Raw genomic sequence first — 19240 nt, 5'->3', positions numbered from 1 at the left:
CAGGAGGGTTGATTGGGCAGCACCTAGGATGGAAAGCCTCCAAGGTCTGTGAGGAAGATGGTCTAAATGGAGCTGGATGCAGAGGGTCATCCTGGCCAAGCAGGCTTCCAGATGCACCTACTTTGGGTTCTTCTAAAGCTTTCAGCAAGTAGAAGCCAGGAAGGCCCCACTGGCGGGGTGAGGGCGGGTGGGAGCGGGGGAGAGTTGTCCTGTGTGAGAACACTCAGTATTATCAGCTTTAAGACTCCCGCCCTCTCTCACCTTCCACCTCCGTTCTCTCCACCTGCCTGCCAGATCTGTGCAGCATCTGGGGAAGAGAAAAGCCAACATCCCAACAAAGGTCAGAATCTTAAAACAAGTTCTTTTTTTTTTTTTTTTTTTGGTCTGCCTCCTACATAGCCTTTTGCTCGAGTGGGTAACAAGTTGAAAAGACTAAAGGTCTGTTTTCTCTAAACCTACCTGTCAGTCTCTTGTTGAGAATGCAGACTAGAAAGAGAAGAACACGTTTTTGTGGTTTAATAAAGCACAGGGCAGCAGATGCCATACCTCCTCATGGAGATGGGCAACACGTCCGTCATCATCTTTACACGAGCAAACATTTTCCCACTGTGGAGCCCCGTTCTCAGCTGCTGAGAACAAGCCAAGTGTGCAGGGCCCTCCCTGCGCTGTTGCATCCAGTCTCAGGGACAGAACCCGGACACAGATATAGTGACGGAGAGCTGTCAGGCTGAGTGGGGGTAGCAGAGATACAGAGGATGGAGATTTGGGAGGATGTGGGTGACCCATTGGCAAAGGTGGGCTTCTGGCTCCGTGGAATAAAAGCTTTCTGGCTGTGACGTTCCCAGTAGGGCTGGGGGCCATGCTGGGAGGTATATAAGCAGAGCCTGGGCAGCCTGACTGGGCCTGGGAGAGGAGCTTCATGCCCTGGGAAGGTGAATGCTGAGCTGTATCTTCGCCTGTGTCCAGACTGTCGTGGGCTTTTCTCTCTGGGTGACTGGCTGGCCTGGGCTAGGGTTCTCGTGTCCTCGGCACTCCAAACCCCAGCTCCAAGTCAGAGGAGAGACTTCAGAACCACTGCCCCCTCTCAGGGCTTATCAGCCTGCTCCCCACGGCTCCCCCCAGGACAAGGAAGTTGCTGGGCTAGGGCCTCACTGACCAGCCACACTCACTTACTACTACTCTTTGTCATTTGTCTTGAAGCAGTGGCATGGACGCCAAGTTGTTCCCTGTCCACTCATCAGGGCCCAGGCAGCAGGGTCCTGCAGAGAGCTTCTGGGGGAGGTGCAGAGGTGAAGCACACACACCAGCCCTGCCCTCTGGACCTCCGGGGGCCCAGGCAGCCGGAATGCAGGGCCAAGGGGCAGCTTGGAATGACAAAACTCGGGTTGGAGTGCTGGCCTTTAGCAAGGACTCTTTGACTGAGGCCCCTGTCTGTGGCTGTCTGAGGGGCTTTACTTACTTTTTCTCTGATCACTCAGCGAGTCAGCTGCTCTTGACCTCCCCTGGCTGCCGGGGTGCACAGGTGTGAGGGACCTGCCCGAGCCACACTGCTGGCCCTGAGGGTCACGATTTTACCAGGGAGAGCAGCGAAGGATTGGGAGGGAGGAGGCACTCCTTCCTGCCAAGAGCTGAGGACCTGACAGAAGGCCTTTGCCCCCTCTTGGAGACTGGACCTCACCCTTGAACCCTCCTCCTCCATTCTTTTCATTTTCCTTTTTTGGGGGGTTGGCTTCAAATTATCTTATTTTGTTTACATTGCACCCAAGTTTCACGGTACAAAAGACTTGCAGGTGCAAATATGTCCCGCCTTCATTAACTTCCCCTCCCTTTTTAATTTATGTGATTTCAATTTTCCTTCCCTGTACTGTTAATTAGGGGACCCTCTAATCAGTGCCATTATCACAGTGGTATTCATGTTTAGGAAAGCCGCTAAACAAATGCTTGCAAAATTGCTAAATGGCTAATTAATGTCTGTTAATTAAGAAAATTGCTCATGGTAACAAACCATGCCGTTGCTGGCAGCCGCTAGAAAGACACACACTTGTTGAAATTAGTAGCGTGGCAGGTAGGGGAACATCTGCTCCGCGGAGCTTTTGGGAAGTGAGCAGCCCCTCACTTGGCCGAGAAGCTCCAGGCCTGTCCTGGGCATGGCCCCCTCGCCTCTCTCTGCACACCTCTCTCTGTCTCCATGCCCACCGGCCCGAGCCCACCCCTCCGCCCGCTCCCAGCTCTGGGCTTTGGTTCCTGAGCCAGCAGCAGGCTGGGCAGCCTGGCTTGGAGGGAGGAGGCTGAGGAAGAAAACCCTGCCTGGGTCTCTCAAAGAGCCCTTCTCCCTCTCTTTCTTAATGAAACCACACTCATCCCCCACGCGTGTTTTGAATTTTTCTCAATTTCCAAGGGTAGCAGCACAACCCCCAGTGCAGAGTGAATTAGGGTGTGCCCTCATCAGCAGGACCAGCCTCCCACTCCCAACGTCCCGAGTGAGCAGCAGGGCACTTCCCCGACTGGATTTTCATGCTTTTTGACTGTGACCCGCAGTAGAAAATACATTTTTTAAAAAATTATTTATTTATTTATTTATTTATTTATTTTGGCTGTGTTGGGTCTTCGTTTCTGTGCGAGGGCTTCCTCTAGTTGCGGCAAGTGGGGACCACTCTTAATCGCGGTGCGCGGGCCTCTCACTATCGTGGCCTCTCTTGTTGCGGAGCACAGGCTCCAGACGCGCAGGCTCAGTAGTTGTGGCTCACGGGCCCAGTTGCTCCGCGGCATGTGGGATCTTCCCAGACCAGGGCTCGAACCCGCGTCCCCTGCATTAGCAGGCAGATTCTTAACCACTGTGCCACCAGGGAAGCCCAGAAAATACCTTTGATGGAGTGACCCAGTACACACACACACACACACACGTATGTTTATAAACAGAGATTAATGAAAAGTATCTGCCTTAAAACACACAAGGCTGTCCAATATTTTCTATTCTTTTTTAAAAATTTATTTATTTATTTATTTATTTTTGGCTGCGTTGGGTCTTCGTTGCTGCATGCAGGCTTTCTCTAGTTGCGGTGAGCGGGGGCTACTCTTTGTTGCGGTGCGCGGGGTGCTTCTCGTTGCGGAGCACGGGCTCTAGGTGCGCGGGCTTCAGTAGTTGTGGCTCGCGGGCTCAGTAGTTGTGGCTCATGGGCTCTAGAGCGCAGGCTCAGTAGTTGTGGCACACGGGCTTAGTTGCTCCGCGGCATGTGGGATCTTCCCGGACCAGAGCTTGAACCTGTGTCCCATGCATTGGCAGGCGTATTTTTAACCACTGCACCACCAGGGAAGCCCTCTATTCTACTTTTTATTGTGTTCCACGTTTTTAAAAACAATGGCTGCAACCCACTGAACTGATTTCACCATCCACTAATGGACTGAAGCCCACGGTTTGACCAACTCCGTGGTTTAAGGGAATTCATCTGCCCACCTCTTCTGTGGGGAGTCGAGGCCAGCATAGCCCAGGGCTTCAGGGGTCAGCTTGGGATGGGGGTGGCTGGAATGGAGAGCCCCATCCCACTGCTCCCGCACACACCCGCTCAGGTCCGGCTGCAGGGATCAGGGTCAGCCTTGGACCCATCAGGCTTCTCCTCCTCTCTCTGCCATCTACCGGTTATGTGGCCGTGGCCAAATCTCCTCATCCTTGAGACTCAGTTTCATCATTGGTGGAAATAGGAATGAGAAACCCATGTCACGGGACCAATTGCAAGTGAAGGCATGTTAATGAGTGCGCTGAGTGGGCGCTCGGTGACCGTCTCCTCCTCTTGTCCCCCATGTGTTCAGTCTCTGGCACCACCTCGCTCCTCCTGTCTGTTCCCATTCATCCATCAGGGCCCCTCCCCTCGGTAGACTGGTCACTGGTCCTGGCCCACGACCCGTCTCCATCCACCCAGCCCGGGAGCTCCCGGAGGGCAGGGCCTCCTGGTCCTTCCGCAGCCCCGGGGGGCGGCTCGTGGGTGCCCTGCAGGGTGGGTCGGTTTCTGTGCGTCCCTGCGCTCTGCCCTGATCCCATCTCAATCAACGTATTTAACATGGCAAACTCCGCTGCAACGGCAGACCATGCCGGCCCGCTCCTGTGTGCTTCCACAAAGGAGCTTGATTTTATTTGTCGTGCCTGTAAATCCCCCGTGAATGTGTTTATCAGCTTCTCTCCCTCCTGTCCGCCGTTCACACCGTTGAGCCGGCGACCCAAGCAGCAGCTTGCACCTCCCCGCCAACCAGAGCCCTCCGCCTGCACGCCCGCCCTTTGTTTTGGTTTAATTTTTGTTCTTTTAAGCTTCTCCTGCGCTTCTCCATGTGCTGTGATCTATAACCTGCCTCTACTGTCTGGCCTCACAGGGTCCTCCGGGGTCACAGCCCTCGCCGCACGCACAGCCTCCACCTCACAATCCCAGCAGCATGATGGGACCCCACAGTCAGGTAAACGCACTGTGGCTCGCCCGCCCGCCGGGGGGCGCGGGGCGCCAGGAGGACAGAGCCAGCAGAGGAAAAACAAAAATTAAAATGTGCTCTGGCCATTGCTTTTGAGGAGATTTGACCAAGGAGATATTTTTTTCCCCCCCAAAATATATCTTTTTTTTCCTAAAGATAGTCTTCATTCCTTGGACATCACATCCCGCTTGGATATGAAACCAAAAGAAAAGGAAAACTATTTCTGTGACCTTGTCAGCGACCTTTGCGTTTTTGTTTTTTCCTCTCTCACTTTTGGTTTGGTTTTTGAGTTTGGTTGACCATTGTTTGTAACCAAAGCTGCATCCCTGGCCTTTTCTTTGTGCACTCTCGCTGCTGAGAAAGCTTTCTTGCCCATTCCCCCCCGCCCCCCCCCCCCCCCCCCCCGCATTGAGTTAGGGCGCCCGCTGTCCCCTCACTGTTTTCATTGTGTACCTCCTCCCCCGCCCTCCCACCCGCGCTCCCCTTCCCCACCCCCTTTGTCGGTGTTGTGAGTGCGTGTGAGCGCACATCCAGCTTTGTCTGCACGCTTGAAAATTTTCTGTACAAGTCCCTTTCCGATTCTTTCACTTGCCCTTACCAAGAGCAGAGGTCTCCTCCTCTGCCCTGCATTGCTGTAACCGTTCCTCCGCGTCCTGTGCCGGGTCCCAGTTGCTGCCCCGGCAGGCATCCAGAGTAGATCTCCGCCAACAGGTGCAGGGTGTATGCATCTATCACTCCCTCCACCCAAAGGAAGTTTTGCCCGGAGGGAAGAGGCCACCGGGAGGAAGAGAGTTTAAACGATGACTAGTTGTAACAAAACTGGACTTTGTGGAGAGGAGCGCATTTCTGTCTGTCACCGTTCAGTGCAGGCTGTCATTGAACTAATGCCCTGTAATTGCAGCCTTTTATGTCACCGCGATACGCAGGCGGCCCCCGGCCCCCGATCAGAATGGGAAACCAGGTACTGTACCTTTTCATGTTCTCTCCCCTCACTCGGCCACCCGTGAACCCGGCTGGATTTGGACTCAGATGACAATCTGAGAGAAGGGCTGGGAGGTGGAGGGACAGTTTTAACGTGGGAGGCTTATAAACAGGTCCCCATGCAGCCCCTCCCAACATTTCACCTGCCTCTACCGGTGGGCTTTGGGCAGTCAGTTCTGGAGCAGCAGGCCGGGAATGCAGGGTTTCCACTCTCCTAGAGAAGGTGGTAACGCCCCAGCCCCTCCCCTTCCAGCCCCTTCTTGGAAAAGGGTCTTCCTTCTTAATGAAGTTAATTGACAACGTGCATTTTTTCCTGGAAGCTTTTGAGAATTGCCAAGGCTGGTAAATATAATCCTGCTATTAAGGGGAGAAATGGCCAATAGGAATGCTTAGATCAGGAGCCTGGATGCAGCGAGGAGGACATTTGTGAGTTTTTAAGCAATGTCTGCCTGCTTCCCAGACCCAACTCAAAATAAGAAAGGATTTGTTCATGTAATTAGAAAAGTGGTCTGCTTACGGGGAGGGGTTTTCAGCCTGGAGTTGTGGGCCTTATGCTGGCCCATTAGGGTTGGCAATTCGAGGTGGTCTGGAGAAATCGGTCCCCAGCTGCCCTACCTGATTCAGCCCATCCAGGGGCGGGAAGAGAGCTGCAGAGGTAAAGATGAATTATCTTCTTTTTAGGGTAGACAGACTTAAACTTTAAATAAAAAATCAGGGAAATTTCTTTTCATGCCCATACATCTTTGTATACATAATTCTTAGAGTGACCTTGCAGAAGCCCTTCAGAAAGTCTGACCAGAAGTGCCAGTACATCCAGCCCTTGTTGCCTTTGGAGCTGGGAGTTAGGTCGCCAGCTAGATTGGCATTACCTGAATGTGATCCCTTTCATTCTCAAGGCTCTGCAAGAAAACTCCTGAGTGAGACAATACAGGGACTTTGGAGAGATGCTCATAACCAGGGGACTCCGATTTTAAAGTTAAATAGCCTACCAGTTTCCACTAATTCTTTTTCTCCAAAAATCTTTTCTTTCCTGTTTTCTCTGACATGAAGGGGAAAAATTCGGACAAGAATTAGAGACCCAGCTTTTTGAGCAAAGAGGGACCCTAGGATATATCATAGATGAGGAAACACAGGGTCAGAGTGGAGCAGTGACTTCCTTAAGTGTCTCAGTGAGCTGGGCTCGTGTCAGTCTGCAGCTCCTGGCCCAGTGCTGTTTCCTCTCCACCTCGCCAGGTTCAGTTAGCTTTCATAGGTGTAAAAGTGCTGCCCCTTGCCTTTGGTTTTAACAGGCCATCAAGTGGGCCTCCTCTGCCATCACATGCACGGACCCCAGCAGCAACTGTCCCTCCTGCCCACCCAGGGCTCTCCTTAGCCCAAACTGGCCTCTGCCCCAGGGACGGAACAGATGCTTCCTTATCATATATTGTGGCCCTTCCTCTAGCAATTAAGGGACACGAGAGGAAACGTTTGTTTCTATTTATCAATTAAGCATGAGCAAGTGCCCAAGAGGGCACATGGAGAATAAATCCATCATCTGTACCTTGCATTACAAATCAATCAGGCCAACCTCCCCACCACTCCCCCATTGGAAATCTATACCGATTTCCAGCTTCCTGTGGACTCAAGACATTTCTGTCCTCCAAGGGGGGATGTGTCCCTGTCCCAGGAACTGCCCCTGGGCGTCTCTTGGAGAGTGCCTCAGTTGGGGCTGCTGGTCCCACAGAAGCCTCTATGCCACCCGTTAGCTCAGCCTTCCCCAGGGCAGGAGGAGGAAGCAGAAGCAGCTCAGGCCCACGTGACCTCCTGGGTTAGGGCAATGAGAAGGGCACTTAGGGAGACCAGGAGCTCAGGGTCGTTGACCTGGCCCTAAAGCCTTGCAAGGCCGTCCTCCATCTGCCTCCCTGGCTAGGGGTTTGGAGCCTTGTACAGAGAGCATTGTGGTGTTTCAAGCCAGGGTAGATGGGTGGGCGGTGAGCAGTGGGGTTCAGCAGGGTTAAGGAGAGGAAAGCTAGAGTCTGGGGTTGTCAGGCAGCCCTGACATCACATCCCAGCGGAGCCCCTACCCCACCCAGCCCGCGGATTCGGGCAGGCAGCTGAGTGACCCAGCAGATTCTGGTGGGATTTGTCCGTTCACTGGGCAGACACTTCCTGCGCCTGCCCCATGGTGCTGTAGGCGAGGCGCTGGCCTACTTCCAGGAGCCTGTGGGACAGCCCCAGAGCATCTCTCTCCCCAGCAGGCCCCAAGGGTGTGTGCACGGCTCGTGCTTGCAGTCCCATATATGAGCCGTTATTTTTCTCCTTTCTTACGCCTGAGGGCTTCAGCCCTTGCAGTGCGGCCCCTTTTACCTTGGTTGTTGCACACCTTCCTTCCCTGGTAGAGGAGGCCCAGACTGCCTCATTTCAGGGTCACTCCAGTGAGGGAAGTGACTCCCGGGTCCCTTCTGGGCCTCCGGGAAGCCCTGCTCTGCTCCTGAGTTCTGACACACAGCAGGGTTAGGGGAACCCAAGGAAGAGCCTCCGGCCAGAACTAGTGGTCAACACTGGGCTACCTGGAAAGGAAGTGGTTGTCCAACCCCCTACGGCCGCTCCATCAGAGTTAGATGGGGGCTTACCAAGGCCTGGGGTGGGGGTCTCCCGGCACCTCAACATCCCAGGAGCCCCCAAACCAAACAGCCTCAGTGGCAGGTCTTCCTGTGTCCTCTCGGAGTCCTGAAACCAGGCTCGAGAAATATCCCAGGCCCCCAAGTGGGCAGACACAAACCAGCCAAGTGATTCAGAGCTTGGGAACTCGGGAGAGGAAGCAGAGCTGGGAGGAAGCAAGAGGTCGGAACAGCTAAAACCCAGGGCCACAGAGAGGGACACTCCGCAGCCCCAGGCAGATGGAAGCAGCAGGTGCCAGATGCCACTTCTCAAACAGCAAGTACCCGCAGGCTTGCATGGCGCTCCCAGAAGCCTCCCCCTACCCAGACACACGCACACAGGCCATTCTGAAGCTAAACAGTGAGAAGTTGTCCCTTTGTTTCCCACCACCTCGTTCCAGAACTGGTTTGGAGTTTCCTGTTGGGCCAGCCGCTCCCCACTCGGCCATCATCCCCACAGCACAGTCGGGGCTGGGGGACCCTGGGCGAAGCGGGGGGCGGGGGTGGAGGTCCCCATCACAGGTGCCCAGCTTTCACAGAGGCTTTCCTCTCCAAGCCAGGGGCCTGTGCTTAGTCCTAAGGCATGGGGTTCTAAAAGCAAAGTTCCCTTTCCCTCCCCCTCCCCCAGCTCTTTCCTCTTTTTTCATATTGCAGCTGAAATAACTTCAGTCTCAAATAAATCGCTTTGAAGGGGTTTTCGTAGCCGGTGTGCCAAGCGTTCACTCAGGAAACCCCTGGCCCCGTCCTCACCTCTGTAGTAGTCACACCAGCGTGCGCCACGTGCACCAGGCTTTGGGCGGCAGGTTGTCACTCAGCATCCTGCTCACTCTCTCCTAGAGGCTGCCTCCTCCACCCCTGGGGTCCGGGTCCCCGGTGTTCTTCCTGGCTCTGCCTGCAGGCAACTGAGGGCTGACTGAGGGCCCTCAGGCCTCTGGACCTCAGCTCCCTCGTCTAAATCTCAAAAGCCGCCTCCTCCCCTGCCCCCTTGAAAAAGGACCTCCCACGGTGGCAGGATTTTAGCTAGTGGGTCTCTCGGGTCCCCACAGTTGGGAGTTGGGGATAAAACGAGTTACATCTCCACTCTCCACGAGGCAAAGGAGAGACAGGGTTTGGCCTAAACTGCATTAGCTGGAGTTTGGGTGGTAAATGGGAGGGAGGGAGCAGTGCTGCCTCTGAGGGGGTGTGGCTGGTGGCCCGGCCAGAGTGTGACTGGGCTCTGGCTGGTATGCAAACCTGCCAAGACGGCAGCGCTGGGCCCGTGGTTCCTCTCCCAGAGATGAAGCCCCCATGCTGACCTACCCATGCTGCAGTTTTCCGTAACGCCAGCTGGAGCTGACTGCTGCTGCCCCGGGGGCCCCCCAGCCGGCGGGCAGCAGGAGCGGTCTCGGGGAGGCCATGAGTGGCCCTAAATGGTCAGGTGGGGAGCCTGGGCAGGCAGGTGCATTCCCCTCTGTCCCCAGCTCCGGGGGGCAGCCACTCACCTCGGGTCTTACGTCTCTTTCAGCCTCCGGGAGGAGTTCCTGGGACACAGCCACTGCTGCCCAATTCCATGGATCCCACGCGACAACAAGGTAGACAAGGCAGGGTGGGCCACCGGGGTGGGGGGGCATCGGGAGGGGCTCCCCCCGCCACTGTCTGCCTCCACCTCCTGCCACTCACGGCTCACCCGCTCTTGTCACGCAGGGCACCCCAACATGGGAGGATCAATGCAGAGAATGAACCCTCCCCGAGGCATGGGGCCCATGGGGCCCGGCCCACAGGTAACCGACCGCCTGTCTGTCTGTCCATCTCCCGGCCATCTGTGTGCACCCGCCTTCTCTCCTCTTTCCAAGTCTGTTAGCCTTTCCATGTCTCGCAGCTCAGAGGGGTGAGGGGAGAGGGCGTGACCAGGGCCCCAGCGGCCCGTTATGCCCACAGCTGGGCAGCCCACCTGGCAGAGTTGAGGGGACCCCCAGCGAGCTGGGGAAGAGGAGCATTTGGGAGCCTTCCATGGGAGGGATTTGAGGAATTTGGAAGGCAGGGGTCTATGTCCCCGAGCAGCAGTGTGGGTCCCCAAAGCTTCCTCCCACCCTTGGGAGGTGGGGTGGGCCTGAGCTGGCTCAACGGTCACAGTTTGTTGGGACCCAAGGCAGGATATTACATAATTCTGTCTGCAGCTCACCATTTGTCTGACTTTGGACGAATCACTTTCACCTCGGTGGCCCCAGCAGGCCCCAGCGTCCCTGCCAGTCCAGTGGGGGGTGAATCTGTAGCTGTGGTTCTTGGTGGTACCACCCAGCTGCGAGGAGCCAGGTCTGCCAGGGCCCCGGCGCTCCCTTCAACTCAGAGCTTGTGCCATTTTCATACACCAAGCTCCTGCCTAAGCTTTCTTTTGCCCAGAGGGCCTCCATTGCCAAAAAGGACAGTTTAGAAACCTCTAGAGGAAATTATCTCAAGTGCCCTGCCCACCCCTTTATAGCAGCAACACAGCGGTCGCTCCTTGGGACACAGCTCCATCAGGCAGGGGTCTGGCAGGCCATTCCTGTTCCAGCACCTTCTCACAGTTGGCTCCCGCTCTTCTGAGTATTTGAACGCGGCTCTGGGTCCTGCAGGCGCTGTGGCAGAGAGTTTGCTGTGCTCTGTCCTCCTTGGGATTTCTCTGGTATCTGACTATCTAAAGCCAGAAGTCTGAGTAAGGAGAGGGGCATTTCACAGTGAGAGCAGGAGGATTTTGTTCTAGGGTGTTCCTTCCCTTCTTTTCTGCCCTGCCTGGAGGCCTGCTTGTCTCTCCCACTCCTGCTTGTCGGTGTTGGGATGCTCTGGGCCCCTGCACAGGTTTCCGGTTCCCTGGGGGTGAGGTCATGCCCCCACTCACGCACACATGCCTCCCTTTTGGAGGAAGAGGCGTCTGCCACACCCCACAGTCCTCCACTCTGTCTGGAATTGTATTTACAGCACCCCCAGCTGCCGCGTTCTTCTCGGTGATGGCAGCAACATCTGTGGCGTTGAAAGATTTTTAGGGAGGTCCTTGTCTTTCGTTGGCCCCTTAATCCTAAAAGGAAGCAAGCCCACACCAATTGCAGCTCCAGTTTTCTTTTCTTTCCTCAAATCCCCCAGAGCTTGTGTTTTCACCAGCTCCTTTTAAGCTACCAGAGTGGCCCCTTCCTGCCAGGCGGCCGGCTTGAGCTGACCTCCGCAGGAACCCGTGGGAGGGGTGGCAGGGTCTGAAAGCCAAGTGTTCCCTCTCCTGAGTCAGAAACTCTCAGATTCCTCAGCCACACACTAGAGATACTCTTGGTGTGGAAATAAGCAGTGGCCTTGGACTTCCAGGATGTCCAGGGGGTGGGGGAGTCTAGGGGACACAAGAGGATGGAGTAGTCCACCACCCACCCCTCTTGATTCTTGGAGACTGAGCAGCTGCATCTGTAAAATGGGAAGGAGACCAGTACTTCCTTGTGCAGTTGCTGAAAGGAGGAGGCTCAAGTTCTTGGCGCGATGCTTGGCCCAGGGTAGCCTCTTAGGAAGCAGTTCGTGTTTTCCAACTTGGGGCCTTAAAACCAGTGTTCAGGACTCGAGCTGCTTGGGTTTGGTGATTGCTTCGCATTTCTTTTTATTTTTTCTGGCAAAGGCCATTAACAGCTTGTTAAGTCTGTAGTAATACTGAGGTTCCAGAAGCTGGGAATGGATAATTATCAGACGGACCAAGGGCAGAGTGTCCCAAAGTCGAGGACTTCCTTCTGGCTTAGCGGGAGTTTCGTCGTGTCCATGTCCCTGAGCAGCAGCCTGGCACACTCTCATGGCACGTTTAAAGAGGGTGGGGGTCCTGAAGGCTGAGGTCTTGCTGGAAAGGGCCCTCCTGGCCTCACCAAGCAGGGTACAGGGGTGGAGCTCTTGTAGGCTCGGAGGTCGGTGCCCAGAGGGGAGGGAGAGGCTAGCCCTGCGGTGAGGCCAGCTGACCCTTTCCACCCCGCCAACCTCAGGGGCTCTGAAAACATCTCTCCTTTTTTTTGTTTTTCTTTTTTTCTGGTTTTATTGAGATATAATTAAGATACAGCACTGTGTAAGTTTAAGGTGTACCGCATAATGATTTGACTTACATACATCATGAAATGGTTATCACGATAAGTTTAGTGAACATCCATCATCTTATATTGATACAGAATTAGGAAATAGAAAAAAATGTTTTTTCCTTGTGATGAGAGCTCTTAGGATTTACTCGTAACAATTTTCATGTGTAACATAGAGCAGTGTTTATTCTGTTTATCGTGTTGTATGTTACATCCCTAGTACTTACTTGTAATTGGAAGTTTGTGCCTTTTGACTGTCTTCATCCAGTCCTCCCCCCACAACCTCCTCAGCCCCACCTGCTGCCAATGGTAACCACAAATCTGATCTCTTTTTCTGTGAGTTCATTTGTTTTTGAAGTATAATTGACCTACAACACTGCGTTAGTTCCTGTTACACAACATAGTGATTCAGTATTTCTGGACATTTCAAAATGATTGCCACAATAAGTCTAGTTACTATGATGTGTCACCATACAACGATATTATGTAGTTACTGACTGTATTCCTCACACCGTACATTTCATACCCATGACTCATTTTATTTTGCAACTGGTTGTTTCTACCTCTTAATCTCCTTCACCTATTTGTTTCCTCCCCACCCAACTCCCCCCCCCCCGCCCCCCGCCCTCCTCCCCTCTGGCAACCACCCATTTGTTCCGTGTATCTGTAACTACTTCTGTTTTGTTACGTTTGTTCATTTGCTTTGGTTTTTAGCTTCCACGTATGAACGAAATCATACGGTATTTGTCTTTCGTTATCAGACTTATTTCACTTAGCATGATGCTTTCAGGGTCCATCCATGTTGTCACAAATGGCAAGATTTCAGTCTTTTTTATGGCTGAATGATATTCCTCTGTGTGTGTGTTTACCACATTTCCTTTATCCAAGACGAATGGGTAGGTTGCTTCCATATCTTCGCTATTGTAAAAAATGCTGCAGTGAACATAGGGGTGCATGTATCTTTTCTAATTAGTGTTTCTGTTTCCTTCCTTTCCCATATCATTTGTGCCCCTCTGGGTAGGGTGCAGTATTAAATTCCAGAGCCAGACCTCCCTTAGAGCAACCCGGTTGTCCTCACCAGCCCCTCACTGGGGGCAGAAAGACCTGGCCTTGAGTGAGCCTGGGCCTGGGCAAGATTGGGGTATGAGATGGATTGCAGGTTCTGGGGTCAGCCAAGGAGTGGGCATCGTAGAGCCTGAAGTTTTAGACCCCCAAGCTGAGGGTAGGGAGAGGACAGGACCTACCCCCCAAGCCCTTTCTCTCTGTCCCCTGAGGGTGCTGCCCTGATCACTCAGAGTGGACAGGAGAGGGCTGAGCTTAGTGCTAGGAACACCGTCCTGGCCTCAGCTCAGCCTGTTTGGGCCTCCAGTCCCTCATCTGCAAAATGGGTGACCGGGTGATGACCTCACAGGGCTCGTCGTGGGGCTGCGTGAAACAGCAGCTGTGAGACAGACCGCAGCACAAGGCTCCGCAAAGCATCGCACGGATCCCGTTCCCTCCTGAGAGCCTGGGCCCAGGGAGGGAGCCCTGTCTCTGCCATGCCTGGCCTGTTAAGAAAGGCGACCAAGCCCCTTCAGGCAGTCTTTAGTAAGCACCACTGCATGCACAAGGCTGTGCTGAGACTGGACACAGAGGTGGGAAAACTTCAGCCTGTTATTCCAAGTGGAGAATAAGATTTCTAATAGTGGGACCACTCTAGAACTTTCTGAACAAAGAATAGGTACAGTGTGGTCTTGGGGCTACTTTATAGGTTTCAAAACCGAATGGAGTTACATCATACTTTTTGAGGTTGTGTATCATTTTGACCTAAATGTCACAAAGGAACCAGCAAACCAGGCATCACCCTGCCCTTTGCCCTCAGTGCCTCAGGCAGATTTTATTCTGGTTTTGTGAAGCAGCCAGTGGAGAAAGGAGGTAGTATTTCCAGTTAATTGTATCCTCTCTTTAAAGACTTATGCCCATGCCTGTGTCAGGTGAGAACTTCTGCCTCAGTTTTTCAAAAGTGAGTCCTGTTGGGGTGAGGCTGAAACTGGCAGGGCTCTGAAGGCTCTCGCGGATGCCACTTGCAGTGCGTCTGGTATTCTGGTTGGGGTGGGGTCAGCGTAGCCTAGAATCAGATGCCAACCTGGCTTGTCTGCATTTCAGAATGTTCAGGTGAAGGATAATCCACCATCCCTAGAGACAGTCCTGCGCCACCAGGAGAAGCTGCATCTCCCCACTGAGCCAGGACAGTCCAAGCTCAATGCCTCTGAGCAGAGACCCCAGAAAGAGATGGAAGGATCGTAAACCAGGCCAGGGCACCCTGGGCTGGTGAGGAGAGAGGGGAGCCACTCAAGGCACTTTCCCTGGTGGCTCCTCGGAGACCTTCCAGTGGGGCTGGCCAGGCTGCTACATGATTAGAGGTGGTGGAGGGCAGGCCCAAAGCCCAGGAAACTGCCCAGCAACCTGGAGACCCCTTTGACAGGTCTGTCCTAAAGACTATTCTTCTGGGCCCCAGGCAACATCAAAAAAGAGCCCCTGTGCCAAGGAGTTGCAGGAAGCAGAAGCAGCCCCCGGCCCCTGCCAGCTGCAGGGTGCCTTTCTGCATCGCCATGGACCTTGCCCAGGAGCACAGAACTGAGACCAAGAGGGTGGGGCCTGACCCTTTATAGTTCCTGACCACGGATCAGCCCCTCTGCCCAGGGTCTGGAGTGCCCTCGTCGGGACAAGGTGTGGGTGTGGGGAGGTAGACAGACACACACGTGCACACACCCCTGTGGATGTGGCCGGCTCCACGGCTGCACCAAGGACTCCTCCCAGGTCTCCAACTGCCCCGTCCCTGCAGAGTAGTGCTGAGGACAGAGGAAGAGGGGGTGTCTGGCTATGGCCACACCTCAGAAGCCAGTGCTGCGGGCAGGTGGGCACTGGGAGAAGAGAGCACCATTTCTACTGAGTCCGTGAAGCTGTGCTTCTAAGCCCTCCCATCCTCTGTGAAAAGGCCAGTGTCTCTGATTTGAAAACTTGCCTCCGAAACCTGACTGTCAGCCTTACTTTCACCCCTGATTTACTGTATGGCCTTGGGCGAGTCTTTGGCTTCTCTGGGCCTCCAGTTTGTCAACTGTGAAGTGGGAACATGTAAGTGGCGGTCAGGGTCTGGGCCTCAGCAGGAGGGAGGACCTGGCAGGCCTGCTCCCTCCTGGGCAGCGGCCGTGCCGGCTTTTGGGAGGCTCCTGAGGGGGTCGGGTTAGGGCAGCAGGTGGTGCACCCGGAGCCTCCCCTGAGGGGCTGCATGTCCAGACGTCTTTCAGGAGTGAGCACCCTGCTTAATCGTCTCCTCGCCGCACTCTGCTGCCACGTCCTGGGCTCCCGCCGGCCCCCAGGCCAGCCTTCCACTCCATCCCCACAGTGCCGGCCGCTCTCCTGGGTGTGAGAGGGAGCAGGATGCAGCTGCAGCCCCCGGAGGAGATCTCACTCTCTATCTGGAAGACCTTTCTGGTTGGCCAGGCTGCACACAGTGGAAGAGTGGGCTGCCTGGGGAGGTGGTGAGCTTCCTGTTCTGGAGCAGCGGAAGCGAGGCTGAGATTTGTACAGGGGATTTAGTAGCTGCACGTGGGCTTAGAAAGGGCCCTTTAAGACCTCATGCTTCAGGCAGCATTAAAGGCTTTGGCGTTTGCTCTGCTAACATCCCAAATCAGTACACACCTCTGAGGGCTGAGGGAGCACTTCAGAGCCATCATTTCATTTGATCCTCACACGGCCCTGTAAGGCTGGGGGCTCTTTGTCCCCATCTTATGGACGAGGCAGCACAGCGGAGGGGTTGCAGCTCTGAAGCCATGATCATAGCTGCACGAGGGGCCATCACTCTGCTTCTGCGCCTCAGTGTCTTAGTCTTTAAAGTGGGGATAGTGGTGAGGTGGTGGTGGTTAAATGTAGGTGATACTAAGCCCGTAGCACAGCCTGGCACGGAGGAAGCATTGTTATTTGTGTGGTTTGCCCAGAGTCAGGCTGTGCTGGCGCAGGCTCTCTGTGTTCTGACCTCAAATCTGTGGCTCTGCTCACCACGCGTGACATCGTCTATAGGGAGGGACTGGCCCCTTTGTTCACTGATCTTGCCGCATATTTGCTCCAGGGCAGGTGAGTGTCTTCCGGCCCAGGGACTCAGCCCTGAGCAGGCACGGGGGATGCCGGCTGCCCGAGGAGCCCTCCGTGGCCACCCTCCCCCGACTGCAGGCCTTGCTGTCTGCCAGCCAGCCTGGCGCTGCTGCTGTCATTGTGCACACCCTGTCTGGACACTCTCACTCCAAACCCCTCTCTGGGTGACCAAGCCAAGGAGGTGGTCCCGAGATGGTCCCTGGCTGGAGAACCTGCCACTAGCCTGATGGCGGCTCTGTTTGTCAGCTCGGGCCCTTGAGCCTCCTGTTGTGTCCCCACTCCCACCCTCCTCCCCACCTCCCAGATGTGTGGTGTAGAGAGCAGACCCTGAGGCTCGCAGATCCAGGATTAAACCCCAGCAGAGACATTAGCTGACTGTGAACTTGGGCACATCTTTCTCCCCCCAGACCCTCAGTCTCCTCTTCTATAAAATGGGAATAATACCAGCTTCATGTCATCGTTACAAGGTCCAAACCAGAGACTGTATGTGTTATGTGCTCAGTAAGAAACGGCCAATGCTGGCTGTTCCTTTGCCATCAAAATTCCACCAACCTACTACTTTCTCCTACAAAGGCGGAGCTCAAGCTACAACCAGCCTCATGTTACTTTCCACTCATTCACTTCTTCACTCCATTGATGATTCAGCGCCCAGTCTGTGCCAGCTGATGTGTGTGCAGTGACGGGGGATATGAAGATCAGTAAGATAGAGTTCCCGCCTTCCAAAGGGGTTCAGAGTCCAGTGGGAGAGATGGACATGTGGCCACGATCATAAGCCAGAGTGCTGCAGGCCGTTGGGGGAGGACATTACAAGGCACTCTGGGAGTGACTAGGATGGAGCAGTTAACCCCACGGGATGAGCAGGGAAGGCCTCACAGAGGAGGTGCTGTTTGATCTGGGTATTGGAGGATGTGTAGGAGCCTGCCAAGTGGAGAAGGAAGGCAAGATATTTATTCCTGCGAAGAAAATAGCTCTGGAAGAGGGGAGTCGGGGAGCAGTGGTGAAGGAGATGAGCCAGGTGAAAGGCCTGGGTGCTTGGTCCGGTTGCTCTGACCCATCCCACTGCCATGGTGGGTTGTGCCGAGCTGAGTTGGGACTCCTGCAAGTTTCCAAGTTCTGTGTAGACTCTTAAATGGAGCAGTGATTCCCTTGAGCAGGGAGACAGAGTTTTCCTCCTGCTCCTCCAGTACTGTGCCTGTTGAGGGCCGCACGTGCTGACACCTGAATGAGGTGACTGTATGGGGGGACAGCCCAGACCTGGGGCAGGGTGGGGTTTGTAGACGCCGGGCTGCGGGACAGGCCTTTTGGGAGTACGCCTCCCTTTCCACGTGCTGACTCAGCCCTGCCCCCAGCCTGCTGGCGGTTTCTTCTCCCTAGATTTCTAAGGTGGGTGGTGGTCACCAGCTGGTCCTGTTACTGAGTCTCTTCCCCTTTCCTGCCTGAGACCTGAGGGCAGGTGCCAACTGGCATCATGAGCTCCTTCCTGGATGCCCGTGTGCTTTCGAGAGACCCATCCTGAAACCCCTGAAGATGCATCTAAAACTGTGACTGTTCCTCTGTGCTGGCTTGTCATTGTGGTTCCTGTCAGTTGGTTCCCTCCCCGCATTTTTTTAATGAATGTATTACTTTCTCATCAGATCCTTTTCACAGACTAACCCTCTCGCTTATGTTCTGTTTGTTTTTCCCCCTCCTTCTCTCTCCGGTTCCCCTTCTCCTTCTCATAGACTGACGCTTGGTTATCGTTGCAGAATTACGGCAGCGGCATGAGACCACCACCCAACTCCCTTGGCCCCGCCATGCCCGGGATTAACATGTAAGGCCAACCGCCCTGCTGGCGGCTCAGAGCCCATGGCTTTCCCCGCCCTTTGCTCCCCCTGAGAGGCGTGTGATGGGAGTAATTACTGGCACCTCTCTGGACCTCAGTCTCTCATCAGTAAAGTGAGGGTGTTGAGCATACCGGTGATGAGACCTCATACACCCCCATGTAGTGCTTGTCTGTGCCGGGCAGTCTTCCACGCTTGCTACATGGATTAGCTCACCTAATCTTCATGATAACCCTGTGAGGTGCTTATTATTACCCCTATTGACAGATGGGTAACTGAGGCACAGAGAGGTGAAGTAACTTGCCTAGGCTCACACAGCTCTATAAGTGGCAGGGTCAAGATTTGAAGCCCTGTACGGTTGATCACTCTTTCAGGGCTTCAGTGGTGTAGCCCCTTTGCGGTAGTTGATCCCTATGAGAATCTCTGTATTCCCTTCCTAGGAAAATGCATGTGCAGAGGAAATATTATTTTCACAAATTTTGCACATAATTTATAGGAATCTATAGATTTCTATCCACGGAACTACACATTATTACCCCAGAACAGCTCTAGGACTGTATGAAGGACTTCCTGTTAGTGATTTCAGCCCTCTTGTTCTGACCCCGCTGGCACCACCCCCTTGGTGCTTACAGCATCTTTCTCATTGTCTCCATCTCTCTCTCCCTCTGTCAGGGGCCCGGGAGCTGGCAGACCCTGGCCCAATCCTAACAGTGCTAACTCAGTGAGTACCCAGGTTGGCGGGGGGCGCTGTCTGCGAGGGACTCGGTTCTAGGGCGCAGGGTGGTTCCTGTCCCCAGGTTGGAGGTGTCATGGGGAGTGGGATGCGGCAGGATTCCACCTGATGCCTCCAAGGAGAAGCCCACCTGTAAGGGGAGGCTTGGGAGTATCACGCTGGGGCCATCAAGGGCTCTCCCCGCTGCTCTGCAGAAGCCGAGGTGTGAGCTGAGAGCCGGGCTCAGAGCCCTGTCTGTGTAGAGGCTCCTGCCGACCTCCCCTTCCTTGGCCGAGCTGGCTTCCAGCACTCAGAGGAAGGAGCTGGGAAGGGGCTCAGCACAGACAGTCCAGGGCAGGAGGCCGGGGGTGGGGGAAAGCTCTCACTTTCCTGTCCTAGAACTGGAGGGTCTCCCGTGCCTATGGCCCCCCAAGGCTCTCAGGATCGGTTCAGCAT

At 54.6% G+C, this 19240-nt stretch overlaps 1 protein-coding gene across 3 annotated transcripts in view; it reads left to right on the top strand.

The window, feature by feature from the left end:
* The window catches only part of SSBP3 (single stranded DNA binding protein 3), a 166632-nt gene that overhangs the window by 134718 nt on the left and 12674 nt on the right, over nucleotides 1-19240 (top strand). For 2 of the 3 annotated variants that reach the window (XM_068539955.1, XM_068539957.1), the window contains 6 exons: nucleotides 4363-4443; nucleotides 5357-5416; nucleotides 9580-9646; nucleotides 9759-9835; nucleotides 17998-18062; nucleotides 18745-18793. In XM_068539955.1, the coding sequence (XP_068396056.1) occupies nucleotides 4363-4443; nucleotides 5357-5416; nucleotides 9580-9646; nucleotides 9759-9835; nucleotides 17998-18062; nucleotides 18745-18793 (399 nt within the window). The remainder of the gene's footprint in view (nucleotides 1-4362; nucleotides 4444-5356; nucleotides 5417-9579; nucleotides 9647-9758; nucleotides 9836-17997; nucleotides 18063-18744; nucleotides 18794-19240) is intronic. The other variant, XM_068539956.1, reaches the window with a different exon arrangement.

Source organism: Eschrichtius robustus, chromosome 3 (assembly GCF_028021215.1).
Source record: "Eschrichtius robustus isolate mEscRob2 chromosome 3, mEscRob2.pri, whole genome shotgun sequence".
NCBI lineage: Eukaryota > Metazoa > Chordata > Mammalia > Artiodactyla > Eschrichtiidae > Eschrichtius > Eschrichtius robustus.
The sequence above is the reverse complement of the archived record's forward strand: the minus strand, read 5'-3'. Positions and strand labels throughout refer to the sequence as shown.